Below are 15,037 nucleotides of genomic sequence, written 5' to 3'. Positions count from 1 at the left end.
GAAACTCCGTCTCAAAAAAAAAAAAAAAAAAAAAAAAAGACCAGCCTAGGCAACATGGCAAAACCCTATCTCTACAGAAAACAGAAAAAGAAAAATTAGTCTGGTGTGGGGCAGCATGCCTGTAGTCCCAGTTACTTAAGAGGTTGAGGTAGGAGGATTCCTTGAGCCTGGAAGGTTGAGGCTGAAGTGAGCCAAGATTCCACCACTGCACTCTAGTCTGTGTGACAGAGTGAGACACTGTCTCCCAAAAATAAATTAATTAAATAAAAGATTTAATAAAAACAAAATATGGCACATACATATGATGGAAGACTATGTGGCCATAAAAACAAAAATCAGATGATATTCTTTGCAGCAACATGGATGAAGCTGGAGACCATTATCTAAAGATAATGCAGAAACACAAAACCAAATGCATGCTCTCATTTATAAGTAAGAGCTAAGAAATAAGAACATATGGACACAACAGTCACCGAAGCCTAGCTGAGGGTGGAAGATGAAAGGAAAAAGAGGTTAAAAAAAATACCTGTTCATTGCTAGGTTTAGTACCTCAAAGACAAAATAACCTACACCAAACCCCTATGACACAATTTTACCTGTATAACAAACCTGCATGTGCAAGCCCGAACCAAAAAGAAAAGTTAAAAGGAAAAAAGACCCATGGGTGGAGAAGAATGCAATGTAGGTGGAAGAAACTGTTCGTTATACAGATAGTGGCCCAGGTGGGGCTGTACACTGATTTATTTCTGTGTCCATACAGGCAGATGAGATTATGAACGGGTGGTCCAGAACCCCAGGATGGTGGATAAAACAGGTTCCTGCTGCAGATTCAGTGTCTGGGAGTGGGGATATGTGAGGAGACTTATAGGTACTTTTTGTGGGATTTTGTCAAGAAACACTAGGATCAAAACTGCCGTGGTGAAGTTCCTGAGGGTGGTGCCTAGTCCTAGGAGGAGTGTGGAAATGTCAATGTCTAGTGGGTGTGTTTGTGAGTAGGTGGGAATCCTGTGGTGGCCACCGCAAGAAAAGGGGGTCTGTCATCAGTGCTCTTTTTCTCTAAGTTTTTAGTCCTCTGTCACCCACAGAGAAGACCTGGAATCACAATGAGCAGTGTACAGGAGGGCAGAGTCTCCCATTCCCAGACACCCAGAGTTCCATTCCAGGCCAGGCCTCTGTGATATCCTTCTTCTGGCACTGTATCTGTAGAGTTCGAAGTACACCAAACAATCCTCCAACACCAACTCATTGTCTAACATTTCAATTCTGACACCACCCAGAGTCAGCACAGACCTTGATTCAGGGCTCAGCCCCACAACTTTGCCCTCACTGCAGATGCCAGTGACAAACCCCAACCACGCATCTGAACTACTAGTTAAAATTGGAGAATCCCAGCCAGGCACGGTGGCTCACACCTGTAATCCCAGCACTTAGGGAGGCCGAGGCGGGTGGATCACCTGAGGTCAGGAGTTCAAGACGAGCCTGGTCAACATTGTAAAACCCCATCTCTAAGAAAAATACAAAAATCAGTCAGGTGTGATGGCACGTGCCTGTATTCTAGCTGCTGGGGAGGCAGAGACAGGAGAAGTGCTTGAACCTGGGAGGCAGAGGGTGCAGTGAGCCAAGATTGCACCACTACACTCCAGCCTGGGTAACAGAGCGAGACTCCATCTCAAAAAAAAGAAAGAAAAAGAAAAAACAGGCTGCAATAAACAAGCGAGATAAAACCCACCAAAACCAGTGATGAGAGTGACCTCTGGTCATCCTCAGTGCTACAATCCCACCAGTGTCATGACAGTTCACAAATGCCATGGCAACCTCAGAAAGTTACACTATTATGATCTAAAAAAGAGAGGCATAAATAATCCATCCCTTGGTTAGCATATAATTAGGGAATATCCATAAAAATGGGCAACCAGCCTATGGAGCAAGCCATTCTTTTATTCCTTTACTTTCTTAATAAACTTGCTTTCATTTTACTCCATGGGCTCACTCTGAATTCTTTCTTGGGTGAAATCCAAGAACCCTCTTTTGAGGTCTGGATCAGAACTTCTTTGGGATAACATCTTTCTGGCAACCACAAAGAGACTGTACTGAAGAGATCCCTGACCCAAAGGAAAATCATCTGTGTGCACCAGTTGGCTGACTCTGGGCAAGTGGGGTACATATCTGAATAAAGGGTAGAATATGGTTAGAGGTCAAACTTAGGGGTGTTAGAGTCTCTCCTAAGACAGAGTGGGTTAAAGGCTCCTCTTTTTGTTTTTTGCTTTTTTTTTTTTTTTTTTTGAGACAGAGTCTTGCCCTGTCACCCAGGCTGGAGTGCAATGGCGCAATCTTGGCTCACTGAAACCTCTGCCTCCCAGGTTTAAGCGATTCTCCTGCCTCTGCCTCCCGAGCAGCTGGGATTACATGCATGCGCCACCACATCCAGCTAATTTTGTAGTTTTAGTAGGGACGGTGTTTCACCATGTTGGCCAGGCTGGTCTCGAACTCCTGACCTTGTGATCTGTTTGCTTCAGCCTCCCAAAGTGCTGGGATTACAGGCGTGAGTCACCGTCTCTGGACAAGGCTCCTCTTAATAAAATGCAAGGATGCTTGACTGAACTTGTATTCGAGGCCCAACTAAGGAAGGTTATAGTTCTTACTAAGATTTAGAAGGTTAGAGACCCCTCTCCATCTCTGAAAAAAAAAAAAGGGGGGGGGCATAAACGTCAGAGGCGTACTGAATCAGGGCAAATCCATGTTTAATAGGGGCTGGGTAAGATGAGGCTGAGGCCTACTGGGCTGCACTGCCCAATGGCTAGGCATTCTAAGTCACAGAATGAGATAAGAGTTCAGCACAAAATACAGGTTATGGCTAGGTATGGTGGCTCATGCCTGTAATCCCAGCACTTTGCAGCCTGGCCAACATAGTGAAACCCCGTCTCTACTAAAAATAGAAAAAATTAGCTGGTCATGGTGACATATGCATGTGATCCCAGCTACTCAGGAGGCTGAGGCAGGAGAATTGCTTGAACCCGGGAGGTGGAGGTTACAGTGAGCCAAGATCATGCCATTGCACTCCAGCCTGGGCAACAAGAGCAAAACTCCGTCTCAAATTAAAAAAAAAAACAAACAGCCGGGCGCGGTGGCTCAAGCCTGTAATCCCAGCACTTTGGGAGGCCGAGGCGGGTGGATCACGAGGTCAAGGATCGAGACCATCCTGGTCAACATGGTGAAACCCCGTCTCAACTAAAAAAAAAAAGCTACAAAAAATTAGCTGGGCATGGTGGCGCATGCCTGTAATCCCAGCTACTCAGGAGGCTGAGGCAGGAGAATTGCCTGAACCCAGGAGGCGGAGGTTGCGGTGAGCCGAGATCGCGCCATTGCACTCCAGCCTGGGTAACAAGAGCGAAACTCTGTCTCAAAAAAAAAAAAAAACAAAAAAAACATACAGGTTATAAAAACTTGGCTGATAAAACAGCTTACAGTGAAGAAGGTGGATAAAACCCACAAAACCAAGAAGGGATGAGAGTGACCTCCGGGTCATCCTCAGTGCCACACCGCCACCAGTGCCATGACAGTTTACAGATGCTAAGGAGACATCACAGAAATATCAGGATATTACTTTATATTGTCTAATTGGGGAAGCATAAATAATCCATCTCTTGTTTAGAATATAATCAAGAAATACCCATAAAAATGGGCAACCAGCAGCCCTGAGGGCTGCTCTGCCTATTGAGTAAGCCATTCTTTTATTCCTTCTCTTTTCTAATAAATTTGCTTTTACTTTACTCTGTACTCACCCTGAATTCTTTCTTGGGCAAAATCCAAGAACCCTCTCTTGGAGTTTGGATTGTGATCCCTTTCCGGTAAGAACTCTGCATATTTTCTTTTTCTCATTAAAAGAAATCAGCTGAATTTGTCTTTAGTGATCTAAAAAAAATTTTTCACAGGCTCCTGAACTTGGAGCTACCCTCCATCTGAGCCAGTATGCAACCCCATTTTATGTGCCTCCTAAGAACATGCTGCCTTCAGGGTAAAACATTCTCTAATCCAAAATCTGATTATACCACCTCCATTTACCATTTCCCTCCCACCTTTCTTTTTTTTTTTTTTTTTTTTTTTTGGGACGGAGTTTCGCTCTTGTTACCCAGGCTGGAGTGCAATGGCGCGATCTCGGCTCACCGCAACCTCCGCCTCCTGGGTTCAGGCAATTCTCCTGCCTCAGCCTCCTGAGTAGCTGGGATTACAGGCACGCGCCACCATGCCCAGCTAATTTTTTAAATTTTTAGTAGAGACGGGGTTTCACCGTGTTGACCAGGATGGTCTCGATCTCTTGACCTCGTGATCCACCCACCTAGGCCTCCCAAAGTGCTGGGATTACAGGCTTGAGCCACCGCGCCCTGCCCTCCCTCCCACCTTTCTAATCTTGTTAGTTCCTCCCTTGTCTGCCTAAACTTTGCAATCCTTACCTATCTTATAGTGGATATTTCCTCCTGTTGGTTGTAATACTCCTTTAGAATTCAAATTTTTAACATAAATCTAACTTTGTTACATGTTACAAAGTCTAGAAACTGTCTTAAAACAGTAACAACTTCATCATCAGTAAGACTGTCTCAGTCCCCTTTTATCTTAACCTTAACTGCATCTGTCTGTGGGCCCCCAGCTTTTCAGGACTCCGTAGCTTATCACAGCAAAAAAGCTTCTTCCATGGGTGGAGTGAGCAGGATAAGATATCTGCAAAAGAGGCTCTCCAGAAAAAACTAACAGGGCCTTTAATAACCTCCTTTTAGGGCCGGGCGCGGTGGCTCAAGCCTGTAATCCCAGCACTTTGGGAGGCCAAGGCGGGTGGATCACGAGATCAAGAGATCCAGACCATCCTGGTCAACATGGTGAAACCCCGTCTCTACTAAAAATACAAAACATTAGCTGCACATGGTGGCGCGTGCCTGTAGTCCCAGCTACTCAGGAGGCTGAGGCAGGAGAATTGCCTGAACCCAGGAGGCGGAGGTTGCGGTGAGCCGAGATCGTGCCATTGCACTGCAGCCTGGGTAACGAGAGCGAAACTCCGTCTCAAAAGAAAGAAAAAAATAGGCATATTGCCTCTAATTAAAAAAAAAAAAAAAAAAAACCTCCTTTTGTAGGCTCAATATTAGCCTTAGCTCTGAGTCACTGGGCTCAAGCTTTAATTTCCATGTTAGAGTTACTCACTTGGTTTTTGAAACTACGTGTTTGAAAAATCCAGCAAAATTGCTCAAACATAGCGTTCATATAAGGGTGTTGTTCAAGGACCTTGGTTTTCTTCATCATATAAGGGAAGGATATTTTAAGGTGCCTGCAATTTATACCTCCATTAAAAAAAGCAAAAGTATCTATTTCTTGGGGCCGGGCGCGGTGGCTCAAGCCTGTAATCCCAGCACTTTGGGAGGCCGAGGCAGGTGGATCACGAGGTCAAGAGATCGAGACCATCCTGGTCAACATGGTGAAACCCCGTCTCTACTAAAAATACAAAAAATCAGCTGGGCATGGTGGCACGTGCCTGTAATCCCAGCTACTTAGGAGGCTGAGGCAGGAGAATTGCCTGAACCCAGGAGGCGGAGGTTGCGGTGAGCCGAGATCGCGCCATTGCACTCCAGCCTGGGTAACATGAATGAAACTCCGTCTCAAAAAAAAAAAAAAAAAAAAGTATCTATTTCTTTAACATAAGCATTATTTTATTAATTCCATTAAAAATCATTTAGTAAACAATTAGTCATATGGGAAAGCTTCTAGGTAGTACCAAGTTTCATCTTATAAAATTTAGCATGAAACTCAGAAATCGAGATTAACAGGATCTGAACAGAGATATCCACTGTCACAAATTTACCCTGCAGAAAGAGGAACGGATGTTTACATGAATATATGTAACTCACCAATTATACCACATTTTCTGGTGGAAATGTACTTACTTTCTATAGCAAAAATGGAATAGAGATTTTCCCTACTCATTTCCTTGGTAGCATTCTAAAAGCTGAGCCTTAGAATTCTGTTTGAAATCACCCAGCCATAAAAAACACACCTGAGAAAATTCCTAAACTCACACCAGGGAAAAAAAGGGGGAAATAGAGATTTTTTAATGAATGGAATATATGATTAGATATTAATTTTTTCTGAAACCCACCGCTTTTATGCCTTTTGTAAATATTTTCCTAACTTTCAAGCCCTACTAATACAATACAATTTACAGCAAAAAACCTGAGGTTAAAATAACTGAACATATCTTTTCAAGGTGACAAACCCAGGGAGTGGCAGTACTGGTAAAAAACAGATGCGTCTGACTCATGTTTCAAGTCAGGCCATTCAATCACTTGAGAGATTCTTCCACCCACTCCTGCTCACTTATGTGCTCAGGAGCCACCCACTCAGGAGACACTGCACTATGCCCCAGTGACTGCCCCAGGGGCATTTTACTTCACAAGTTCTTACACCATTTCACGGGGGTCAGTGTTTTCTTTTTCTTTTTGTCTTTTGGGATACTATTTTACCTGTCCCCAATGTTTCACTTTTTTCCACTATTTTAGTTTCACTATATTTATTTTACTATTTTTCTGTCCCCTTAGAGAATTCAGGGGGCAGAAATTATTTCTGTTTTCCCCTCAATATCACAATCTGATTGGCTGATCAGCAATATGTCTCCAAGAAATGAGAGGTGGGTTGGGTGAAGACAATTTTAACATCTCAAGGGGTTACCTTTTCATACAGAGTACACCAGAAGGGCCGGGCAAGGTGGCTCACGCCTGTAATCCCAGCACTTTGGGAAGCTGAGGCGGGTGGATCATGAGGTCAAGAGATTGAGACCATCCCGGCCAACATGGTGAAACCCTGTCTCTACTAAAAATACAAAAATTAGCTGGGTGTGGGCCTGTAGTCCCAGCTACTCGGGAGGTTGAGGCAGAATTGTTTGAACCTGGGAGGCGGAGGTTGCAGTGAGTCAAGATCATGCCACTGCACTCCAGCCTGGTACCTGGCCACAGAGTGAGACTCTATCTCAAAAAAAAAAAAAAAAAAGTACACCAGAAGATTCCTCTCAGCCCCAGGGCATCCATTTGCTTCCTTGAGAGGATATACTCCAGACCTCAAGTTCTCCTATGGGAGAAAATAACCCAGAAGCTGAGATCCACTAGACACTCTAGCTGACATAACCATGGTAGATATCTTGGTTTATCCCCAGATAGTACTGAAATCCAGGACCAAAAAAAAAAAAAAAAAACACAAAAAGCAAAACACAAAACCCTGAAGGGTAGCTGAGGACATATCACTCCATAAAGTTTCCAAAGTAAAACCTTGACCTAAAAACATTCTGATAAGATCTCTGTGCCGACAGTCGATAAACAAAAAAGACCACAAGATTTTCTACAATACAGTGTGAGGGGATTATTCTTTTCCTTCTCATGGGAAATATTTACAAACAGATAAATCTAATTAAAAGTGCCATTTCAGTAAATCACACTGCCACGTGTGTACCTATGCAACAATCTTGCATGTTCTTCACATGTACCCCAAAACCTAAAATGCAATTAAAAAAAAAAGTGCCATTTAATGCTTTGTCAGGAAATAATTAATTAAAATATGGTATAAAAAAGTACACTAAAGGACAATTAGGTGATAATGTGAATTAGGGAGACAAAGTTGGCATTTGGGAACAACAGAAGGAACTGGACATTTAAGATCTTACTGAAAGCCAGAGTGAGGCTGGAGAAATGGGGTCGGGGGTTAGACTTAAGACCCTGCTTGGGAGATGAGAAAAATACAGCAGGAAACCAGTTTCCCATGGAGTGTGAACATAACTGAGTGGCAGGCAATTAGATTGAGGTGTCTTTAGTCTTTGGGTTCCTACTTTTAAAAAAATCTACAGGTGTGAGGTGGCTCACACCTGTAATCCCAGTACTTTGGGAGGTGGAGGCAGGCAGATCACCTGAGGTCAAGAGTTCGAGACCAGCCAGGCCAACATGGTGATATCCCACCTACACTAAAAATACAAAAATTAGCTGGGTGTGGTGGTGGGCGCCTATAATCCAAGCTACTCAGGAGGCTGAGGCAGAAGCTTGAACCCAGGTGGCGGAAGTTACAGTGAGCCGAGATCGTTCCACTGCCTCACTCTGGGCAACAAGAAAGAGACTCCATCTCAAAAAAAAAAAAAAAAAAAACTAACTCAAATGCGTTGTTTTGTAAAGTACTACATTGAAAGAAACAAACTTCAGGCTTAACCAACTGTGAATTGCCAATTAAGTTCTAATTACATAACCAGAAAATTTTCACCTTTATTGTACAAATTAAGAAACGACATAACTACCTAATTAACAAACTTCGTTTTCTTCATCATGATCCTTATAAAAGTCTTTCCTTCAAGCCCCGCCCATAAGCCCCAAATTACAAACCATAGCTGAATGCTCTACAATTTTTGAACTACTCTTTGATTATATTCTTTAATATTTTTGTGGCGACTTCTGTACTTTTTTTTTTTTTTTAATCGAGAAAGAGTCTTGCTGTGTTACCCAGGCTGGAGTGCAGTGGCGCAATCTCAGCTCACTGCAACCTCCACCTCCCAGATTCAACTGATTTCTCCTGCCTCAGCCTCCCGAGTAGCTGGGACTACGGGCGTGCACCACCACGCCCAGCTAATTTTTGTATTTTTAGTAAAGACGGAGTTTCACTATGCTAGCAACGCTGGTCTTGAACTCCTCACTTGGTGATCCGCCCACCTTGGCCTCCCAAGGAGCTAGTATTACGGACGTCAGGCACCGCACCCGGCCTGTACATTTTTAATAGGAGAAAAGAGGAACTGGGAACCCACGAACCAAAGCTCTTCCAATTCATGAATCCTTACCCCAAGTCAGGATTCTCCCCTGACGACCCTCCCGTGGTCCCTGTACAATCTGGAAGACGCGGCGCTGAGGGTGCAGAGCTGCCCAGAGAGCGCTCCAGGCCAGGGCACAGTTACAGCACAGGGAAGAGACAGGACGCCCCTGCCCGGCTGTCAGTGCAGCCGCCATCTTATGCCTGAAGGGAACTGAGGCTGAGCTGGGCCAGAACTCGGGGCGCAGATTGCGGAGCTGACTGTGGGGAGGCCCAAGTCCTGCCACAGCCACTTCCACCCGTTACAACCAGCCCTTCCCCTCTCCGGATATCGGACCCGGCACTCTCACCATTTCTAGGCTTCCAGGGGATTCCGGCATCTTAGCTCTGATTTCCTAATACCTGCTGGTCACAGGGCCACAGAAGATGGGCCTCCAGGAGCACAGGACACAAAAATGAAGACGAGACCCGCAGCTCCGGCTGCAGCGAGACAAAGGCCCCGCCAAACCCGGAAGCCGCCCTGTCCGCTTCAACTGCGTGGCTGATTGGACGGTTCCCAGCTTGACGTCTCTGATTGGATGACATTTAAATCCCCGCCCTCTCAAGCCATGATTGACGGAAGATGTGATGCGACGCGGGGCTGAATAGAGTGACAGCGTAGGTTGCAGCTTTCTCTGACAGGGCTTCCTCCCTGAGCTGAGCCAGGCTCACTACAGAGGGTATTTGCATTTATCCTTGTGTATAAGGTCATATGCATTTATAAACATATTGTATCGGGCCAGGCGCGGTGGCTCACGCCTGTAATCCCAGCACTTTGGACGACCGAGGTGGGTGGATCACCTGAAGTCGGGAGTTTTAGTCCAGCCTGACCAACATGGAGAAACCTTGTCTCCACTAAAAATACAAAATTATCCGGGCGTGGTGGCACCTGCCTATAATCCCAGCTATTCCGGAGGCTGAGGCAGGAGAATCGCTTGAACCCGGGAGGCGGAGGTTGCAGTGAGCCGAGATCGCACCATTGCACTCCCGCCTGGGCAGCAAGAGCAAAACTCTGTCTCAAAAAAATTTAAAAAATAAATTAAATAAATAAATAAAGTAGCTGCCAGAAACCCTTGAAATTCTGGATAGTGACACTTCTACAAAATAAGCCAGATTTCTTTTAGGTTTGTGTTCATATTGTACTGTTTACCATAGGGAATAAACCTCTCGAGAAATTATAGGTTGTGGGGGGGAAGGAAATTGCAGAAGCACACAGTGGCTCAGACCTGTAATCCCAGCACTTTGGGAGATTGAGATGGGAGAATTATGTAAACTCAGGAGTTCCATTGCAGCCTGGGCCACACAATAAGATTTTGTTTCCGTGAAAAAATTAGCCAGCCATGGTGATACATGTCTGTAGTCCAAGCTACTTAGGTGGCGGAGGCAGGAGGATTGCTTGAGCCTGGAAAGTCAAGGCTGCAGTGAGCCATGATTAGTTGCACCACTGCCATCCACACTGAGTGATAAAGTGAGACCCTATCTCAAAAAAAGAAAAAAATGGAGATGCATTTTGAAGACACAGAATAATCTTAGGAGATAACTAAGGGATGAGCTTAGAAAATCAAAGCCCAATAGCACATTATTTATTTTTATCATAGAAAATATTTGAAAACTTTTAAAAGAGAAAAACTTTAGAGAAACTAAATTTAACAGAGTTTAATTGAGTATAGATTAATTTGCAAATTGGGCAGCCAGTGGATCCAGAGTAGGCTCAATAGAGACTAGCTCAGCCACATGACGAAAACAGATTTGTGGATGGAAAAAGCAAAGTGACATAAAGAAAATGGAAGTGGGGTACAGACACAGCCAGATTGATTACAGGTTGGGATTTGTCTTATTTAAACATAATTTGAACACTTGATCTTCTTTTATTGGCAAAAACACAGTGGCTGATACAATAATGTGTTACAGTCTATTTATATATCCAGTTAGGTTTCCGTTTGCTATGTACAAAAAATACCTAGTTTTGTTTTTGCTTAGTCTTGCTTTGGCTATGCAGGCTATTTTTAATTTCATATAAGTTTTAGTATTGTTTTTTTCTAATTCTGTGAGGAACGATGGTGATATTGATGAAGATTGCATTGAATTTGTAGATCGCTTTTGGCAGTATGGTCATTTTCACGATATTGATTCTATCCACCCATGAGCATGGGATGTACTTCCATCTGTTTGTGTTGTGTATGATTTCTTTCAGTAGTGTTTTGTAGTTTTCTTTGTAGAGGTCTTTTCCTCCTTGGTTAGGTATATTCCTAAGTTTGTTTATTTGTTTATTTTGCAGCTATTTTAAAAGGGGTTGACGGCCGGGCACGGTGGCTCAAGCCTGTAATCCCAGCACTTTGGGAGGCCGAGCCGGGTGGATCACGAGGTCAAGAGATCGAGACCATCCTGGTCAACACGGTGAAACCCCGTCTCTACTAAAAATACAAAAAATTAGCTGGGCATGGTGGCGCGTGCCTGTAATCCCAGCGACTCAGGAGGCTGAGGCAGGAGAATTGCCTGAACCCAGGAGGCGGAGGTTGCGGTGAGCCGAGATCGCGCCATTGCACTCCAGCCTGGGTAACAAGAGCAAAACTCCGTCTCAAAAAAAAAAAAAAAGAAAATGTTTAAAAGGGGTTGAATTCTTGATTTGATTTTCCACTTGGTGGCTATTGGTGTATAGAAGAGCTACTAATTTTTGTATATTCATCTTGTATCTGGAAATTTTACTGATTTTTTTATCAGTTCTTGGAACTTCCTTGAGTCTTTAAAGTTTTTGAGGTAAATGATCATATCATCGGCAAACAGTGACAGTTTGACTTTCTCTTATTAATTTGGATGCCCTTTATTTCTTCTTGTTGTTTGATTGTTCTGGCTAGAACGTTCAGTACTATGTTGAAGTAGAGTAGTAAGAGTGGGCATCCTTGTCTTGTTCCAGTTCTCAGAGGGAATGCTTTCAACTTTTCCCATTCAGTATGATGTTTTCTATGGGTTTGTCATAGATGGCTTTTATTATATTGAGTTATGTCCCTTATTTGCTGGTTTTGCTGAGAGTTTTAATCATAAAGAAATGCTGGATTTTGTCAAATGCCTTTTCTGCATCTATTGAAATAATTACATAATATTTGATTTTTTCTTAATTTTTTTAAATTTTATTTTATTTTTTCAGACAGAGTTTCACTCTTGTTGCCCAGGCTAAAGTGCAATGGTGCAATCCTGGCTCACCACAACCTCTGCCTCCTGGGTTCAAGCGATTCTCCTGCCTCAGCCTCCCAAGCAGCTGGGATTAAAGGCATACACCACCACGCCCAGCTAATTTTGTGCTTTTAGTAGACGCGGTGTTTCTCCATGTTGGCCAGGCTGGTCTGGAATTCCTGACTTCAGCTGTGGCTGCTGTAGGGGATGGCAGTGACTTTCTCAGGTCAATGGAGTTATGTTCCCAGGAGAATTATGGATGCCTCTGCTGTGTGATGCAGGTTGTCAGGAAAGTGGAAAAAACCTGGCAGTAACAGGTCTCACCCAGCTCCCACACAACCCAAAAGGCCAATCTAGCACCCACCAGGCACCCTCCAATGGCACCGAGTTTGTTTCCAGGCAATGGGTTAGCAGGGCGGAGAACTTGCCACAGGCTACAAGCCTCCTGCTGAGAGCAGAAGACCTTTTTTTTTTTTTTTTTTTAGACGTAGTCTCGCTCTGTCACACAGGCTGGAGTGCAATGGCAGAATGTCAGCTCACTGCAACCTCCACCTCCCAGGTTCGAGAGATCCTCCTGCCTCAACCTCCCAAGTAGCTGGGATTACAGGCACCCGCCACCGGGCACAACTAATTTTTGTATTTTTAGCAGAGACGGGTTTCACAAGGTTGGCCAGGCTGGTCTTGAATTCCTGACCTCAGGTGATCCACCCGCCTCGGTCCCCCAAAGTGCTGGGATTGCAGGTGTGAACCACTGTGTCCGGCCAAACAGCAGAACTTCTATGCCTCTTCACCTGTCAAGTCTGCACTCTAGATTCACGCCCTCCTCTGAATTCTGGCTAGGAAATTTCATGTTCAGTTGGAATTGTTACAAAGGTCAGCTGGAGGAAAAAATATTATAATATATATATTTACCTTAAAAGCTACTGCAAATCAAATATTTTATATATATATATATATATATAATATTTGTTTTTTTTTTTTGAGACGGAGTTTCGCTCTTGTTGCCCAGGCTGGAGTGCAATGGCGCAATCTCGGCTCACCACAACCTCCGCCTCCCGGGTTCAGGCAATTCTCCTGCCTCAGCCTCCTGAGTCGCTGGGACTACAGGCACGTGCCACCATGCCCAGCTAATTTTTTGTAGTTTTAGTAGAGACGGGGTTTCACCATGTTGACCAGGATGGTCTCGATCTCTTGACCTCGTGATCCACCCGCCTCGGCCTCCCAAAGTGCTGGGATTACAGGCTTGAGCCACCGCGCCCGGCCAGTATTTTATATTTTTAATAAAAGATTATTTTCAATTTTTCTGTAAACAGATCTAAATATATTTAGCTTTTCTACAGCATATAAAAATAAGATTCTAGTCAGGCATAGTGGCTCATGCTTGGAATTCCAGGACTTTGGGAGGCCAAGACACAAAGACTGTTGAAACACAGAGTTTTGATACCAACATGGCAAAAGCCCATGTCTACACAATATACAAAAATTAGCTGGGCACGGTGGCCCGCACCTGTATGACTTTCTATTCAGGAGGCTGAGACAGGAAGATTGCCTGAGCACAGGAGCCCGAGGCTGCAGTGAGCCATGATCAATCTACTGTAGATTCTTTCTTAAAGAATGCCAAAGCATATAAACACAAGCCTATGTGGATTTTTTTGGAAATTATTATTATTATCATTCTAGGAGTTTTGGGGTACAGGTGGTATTTGATTACATAATTTCTTTTTCTTTCTTTTTTTTTTTTAAGACGGAGCTTCACTGTTGTTACCCAGGCTGGAGTGCAATGGCGCGATCTCGGCTCACCGCAACCTCCGCCTCCTGGGTTCAGGCAATTCTCCTGCCTCAGCCTCATGAGTAGCTGGGACTACAGGCAGGCGCCACCATGCCCAGCTAATGTTTTGTATTTTTAGTAGAGACAGGGTTTCACCATGTTGACCAGGATGGTCTCGATCTCTTGACCTCATGATCCACCCGCCTCGGCCTCCCAAAGTGCTGGGATTACAGGCTTGAGCCACCGTGCCCGGCCCACATAATTTCTTTAGTGGTGATTTCTGAGATTTTGGTGCACCCAGCAACTGAGCAGTGTACACTGCACCCAATGTGTAGTCTTTTAACCCTCACTCCTCTCCTACTCTTCCCCTCGAGTCCCTGGGGTTTATTATATAGTTCTTATTATTTTGAATCCCCATAGCTTAGCTCCCACTTGTTAGTGACAGCTTACCATATTTGGTTTTATATTACTGAGTTACTTCACTTAGAATAATGGTCTTTGGCCAGACGCAGTGGCTCATGCCTGTAATCCCAGCACTTTGGGAGGCTGAGGCAGGTGGATCACAATGTCAGGAGTTCAAGACCAGCCTGGCCAAGATGGTGAAACCCTGTCTCTACTAAAAATACAAAAATTAGCTGGACATAGTGGTGGGCACCTGTAATCCCAGCTACTTGGGAGGCTGAGGCAGGAGAATCACTTGAACCTGAGAGGTGGAGGTTGGAGGTTTCAGTGAGCCAAGATCGCAGCACTGCACTTCAGCCTGGGTGATAGAGTAAGACTCCGTCTCAAAATAAATAATGGTCTTGAACTTTATCCAAGTTGCTGTGAATGTCATTATTCAATTTTTTGTTTTATGGCTGAGTATTTCATGGTATATATATGTACCACATTTTCTTTATCCACTTGATGGTTGATGGACATTTAGGCTGGTTCGATATTTTTGCAGTTGCAAATTGTGCTGCTGTAAACGTGTGTGTGCAAGTCTCTTTTTATATAATGACATTTTGTCTGTATGTAAATACCCAGGAGTGGGATTGCTGGATCAAATAGTAGTTATACTTTTTGTTCTTTAAAGAATCTCCTGGCTGTTTTTCATAGTGATTGTATTAGTTTACATTACCACCAACAGTGTAAAAATGCTGGTTTTGATTTGAAATTTTCTGATAATTAGTGATGTTGAGCATCATGTTTTCTTTTTTCTTTTATTCTTCAGTATATCTTTTTTTTTTTTTTTTTTTTTTTTTT

General features: G+C 43.9%; 2 protein-coding genes and 2 long non-coding RNA genes across 4 annotated transcripts in view; 2 read left to right on the top strand and 2 right to left on the bottom strand.

Moving 5' to 3' along the window:
• The window catches only part of LOC116543865 (zinc finger protein 430-like), a 41,745-nt gene extending 32,331 nt beyond the window's left edge, over positions 1-9,414 (bottom strand). Inside the window, 1 exon segment of the mRNA XM_032269808.1 lies at positions 9,217-9,414. Within this exon segment, the coding sequence (XP_032125699.1) occupies positions 9,217-9,399 (183 nt within the window). The 5' untranslated portion in view covers positions 9,400-9,414.
• Positions 1-13,378, top strand: part of LOC116543891 — a 17,517-nt gene extending 4,139 nt beyond the window's left edge. The window contains exon 3 of the long non-coding RNA XR_004265747.1: positions 13,365-13,378. This is a non-coding gene — a long non-coding RNA (uncharacterized LOC116543891). The remainder of the gene's footprint in view (positions 1-13,364) is intronic.
• LOC116543885 overlaps positions 1-15,037 on the top strand; it is a 373,403-nt gene that overhangs the window by 193,323 nt on the left and 165,043 nt on the right. The gene's annotated exons all lie outside the window — the stretch shown is intronic.
• LOC116543866 (zinc finger protein 429-like) overlaps positions 1-15,037 on the bottom strand; it is a 785,602-nt gene that overhangs the window by 761,251 nt on the left and 9,314 nt on the right. The window lies entirely within an intron of this gene.

This window comes from Sapajus apella, unplaced genomic scaffold (assembly GCF_009761245.1).
Source record: "Sapajus apella isolate SASKATOON/1434 unplaced genomic scaffold, GSC_monkey_1.0 scaffold199, whole genome shotgun sequence".
Classification (NCBI taxonomy): Eukaryota; Metazoa; Chordata; class Mammalia; order Primates; family Cebidae; genus Sapajus; species Sapajus apella.
The sequence above is the reverse complement of the archived record's forward strand: the minus strand, read 5'-3'. Positions and strand labels throughout refer to the sequence as shown.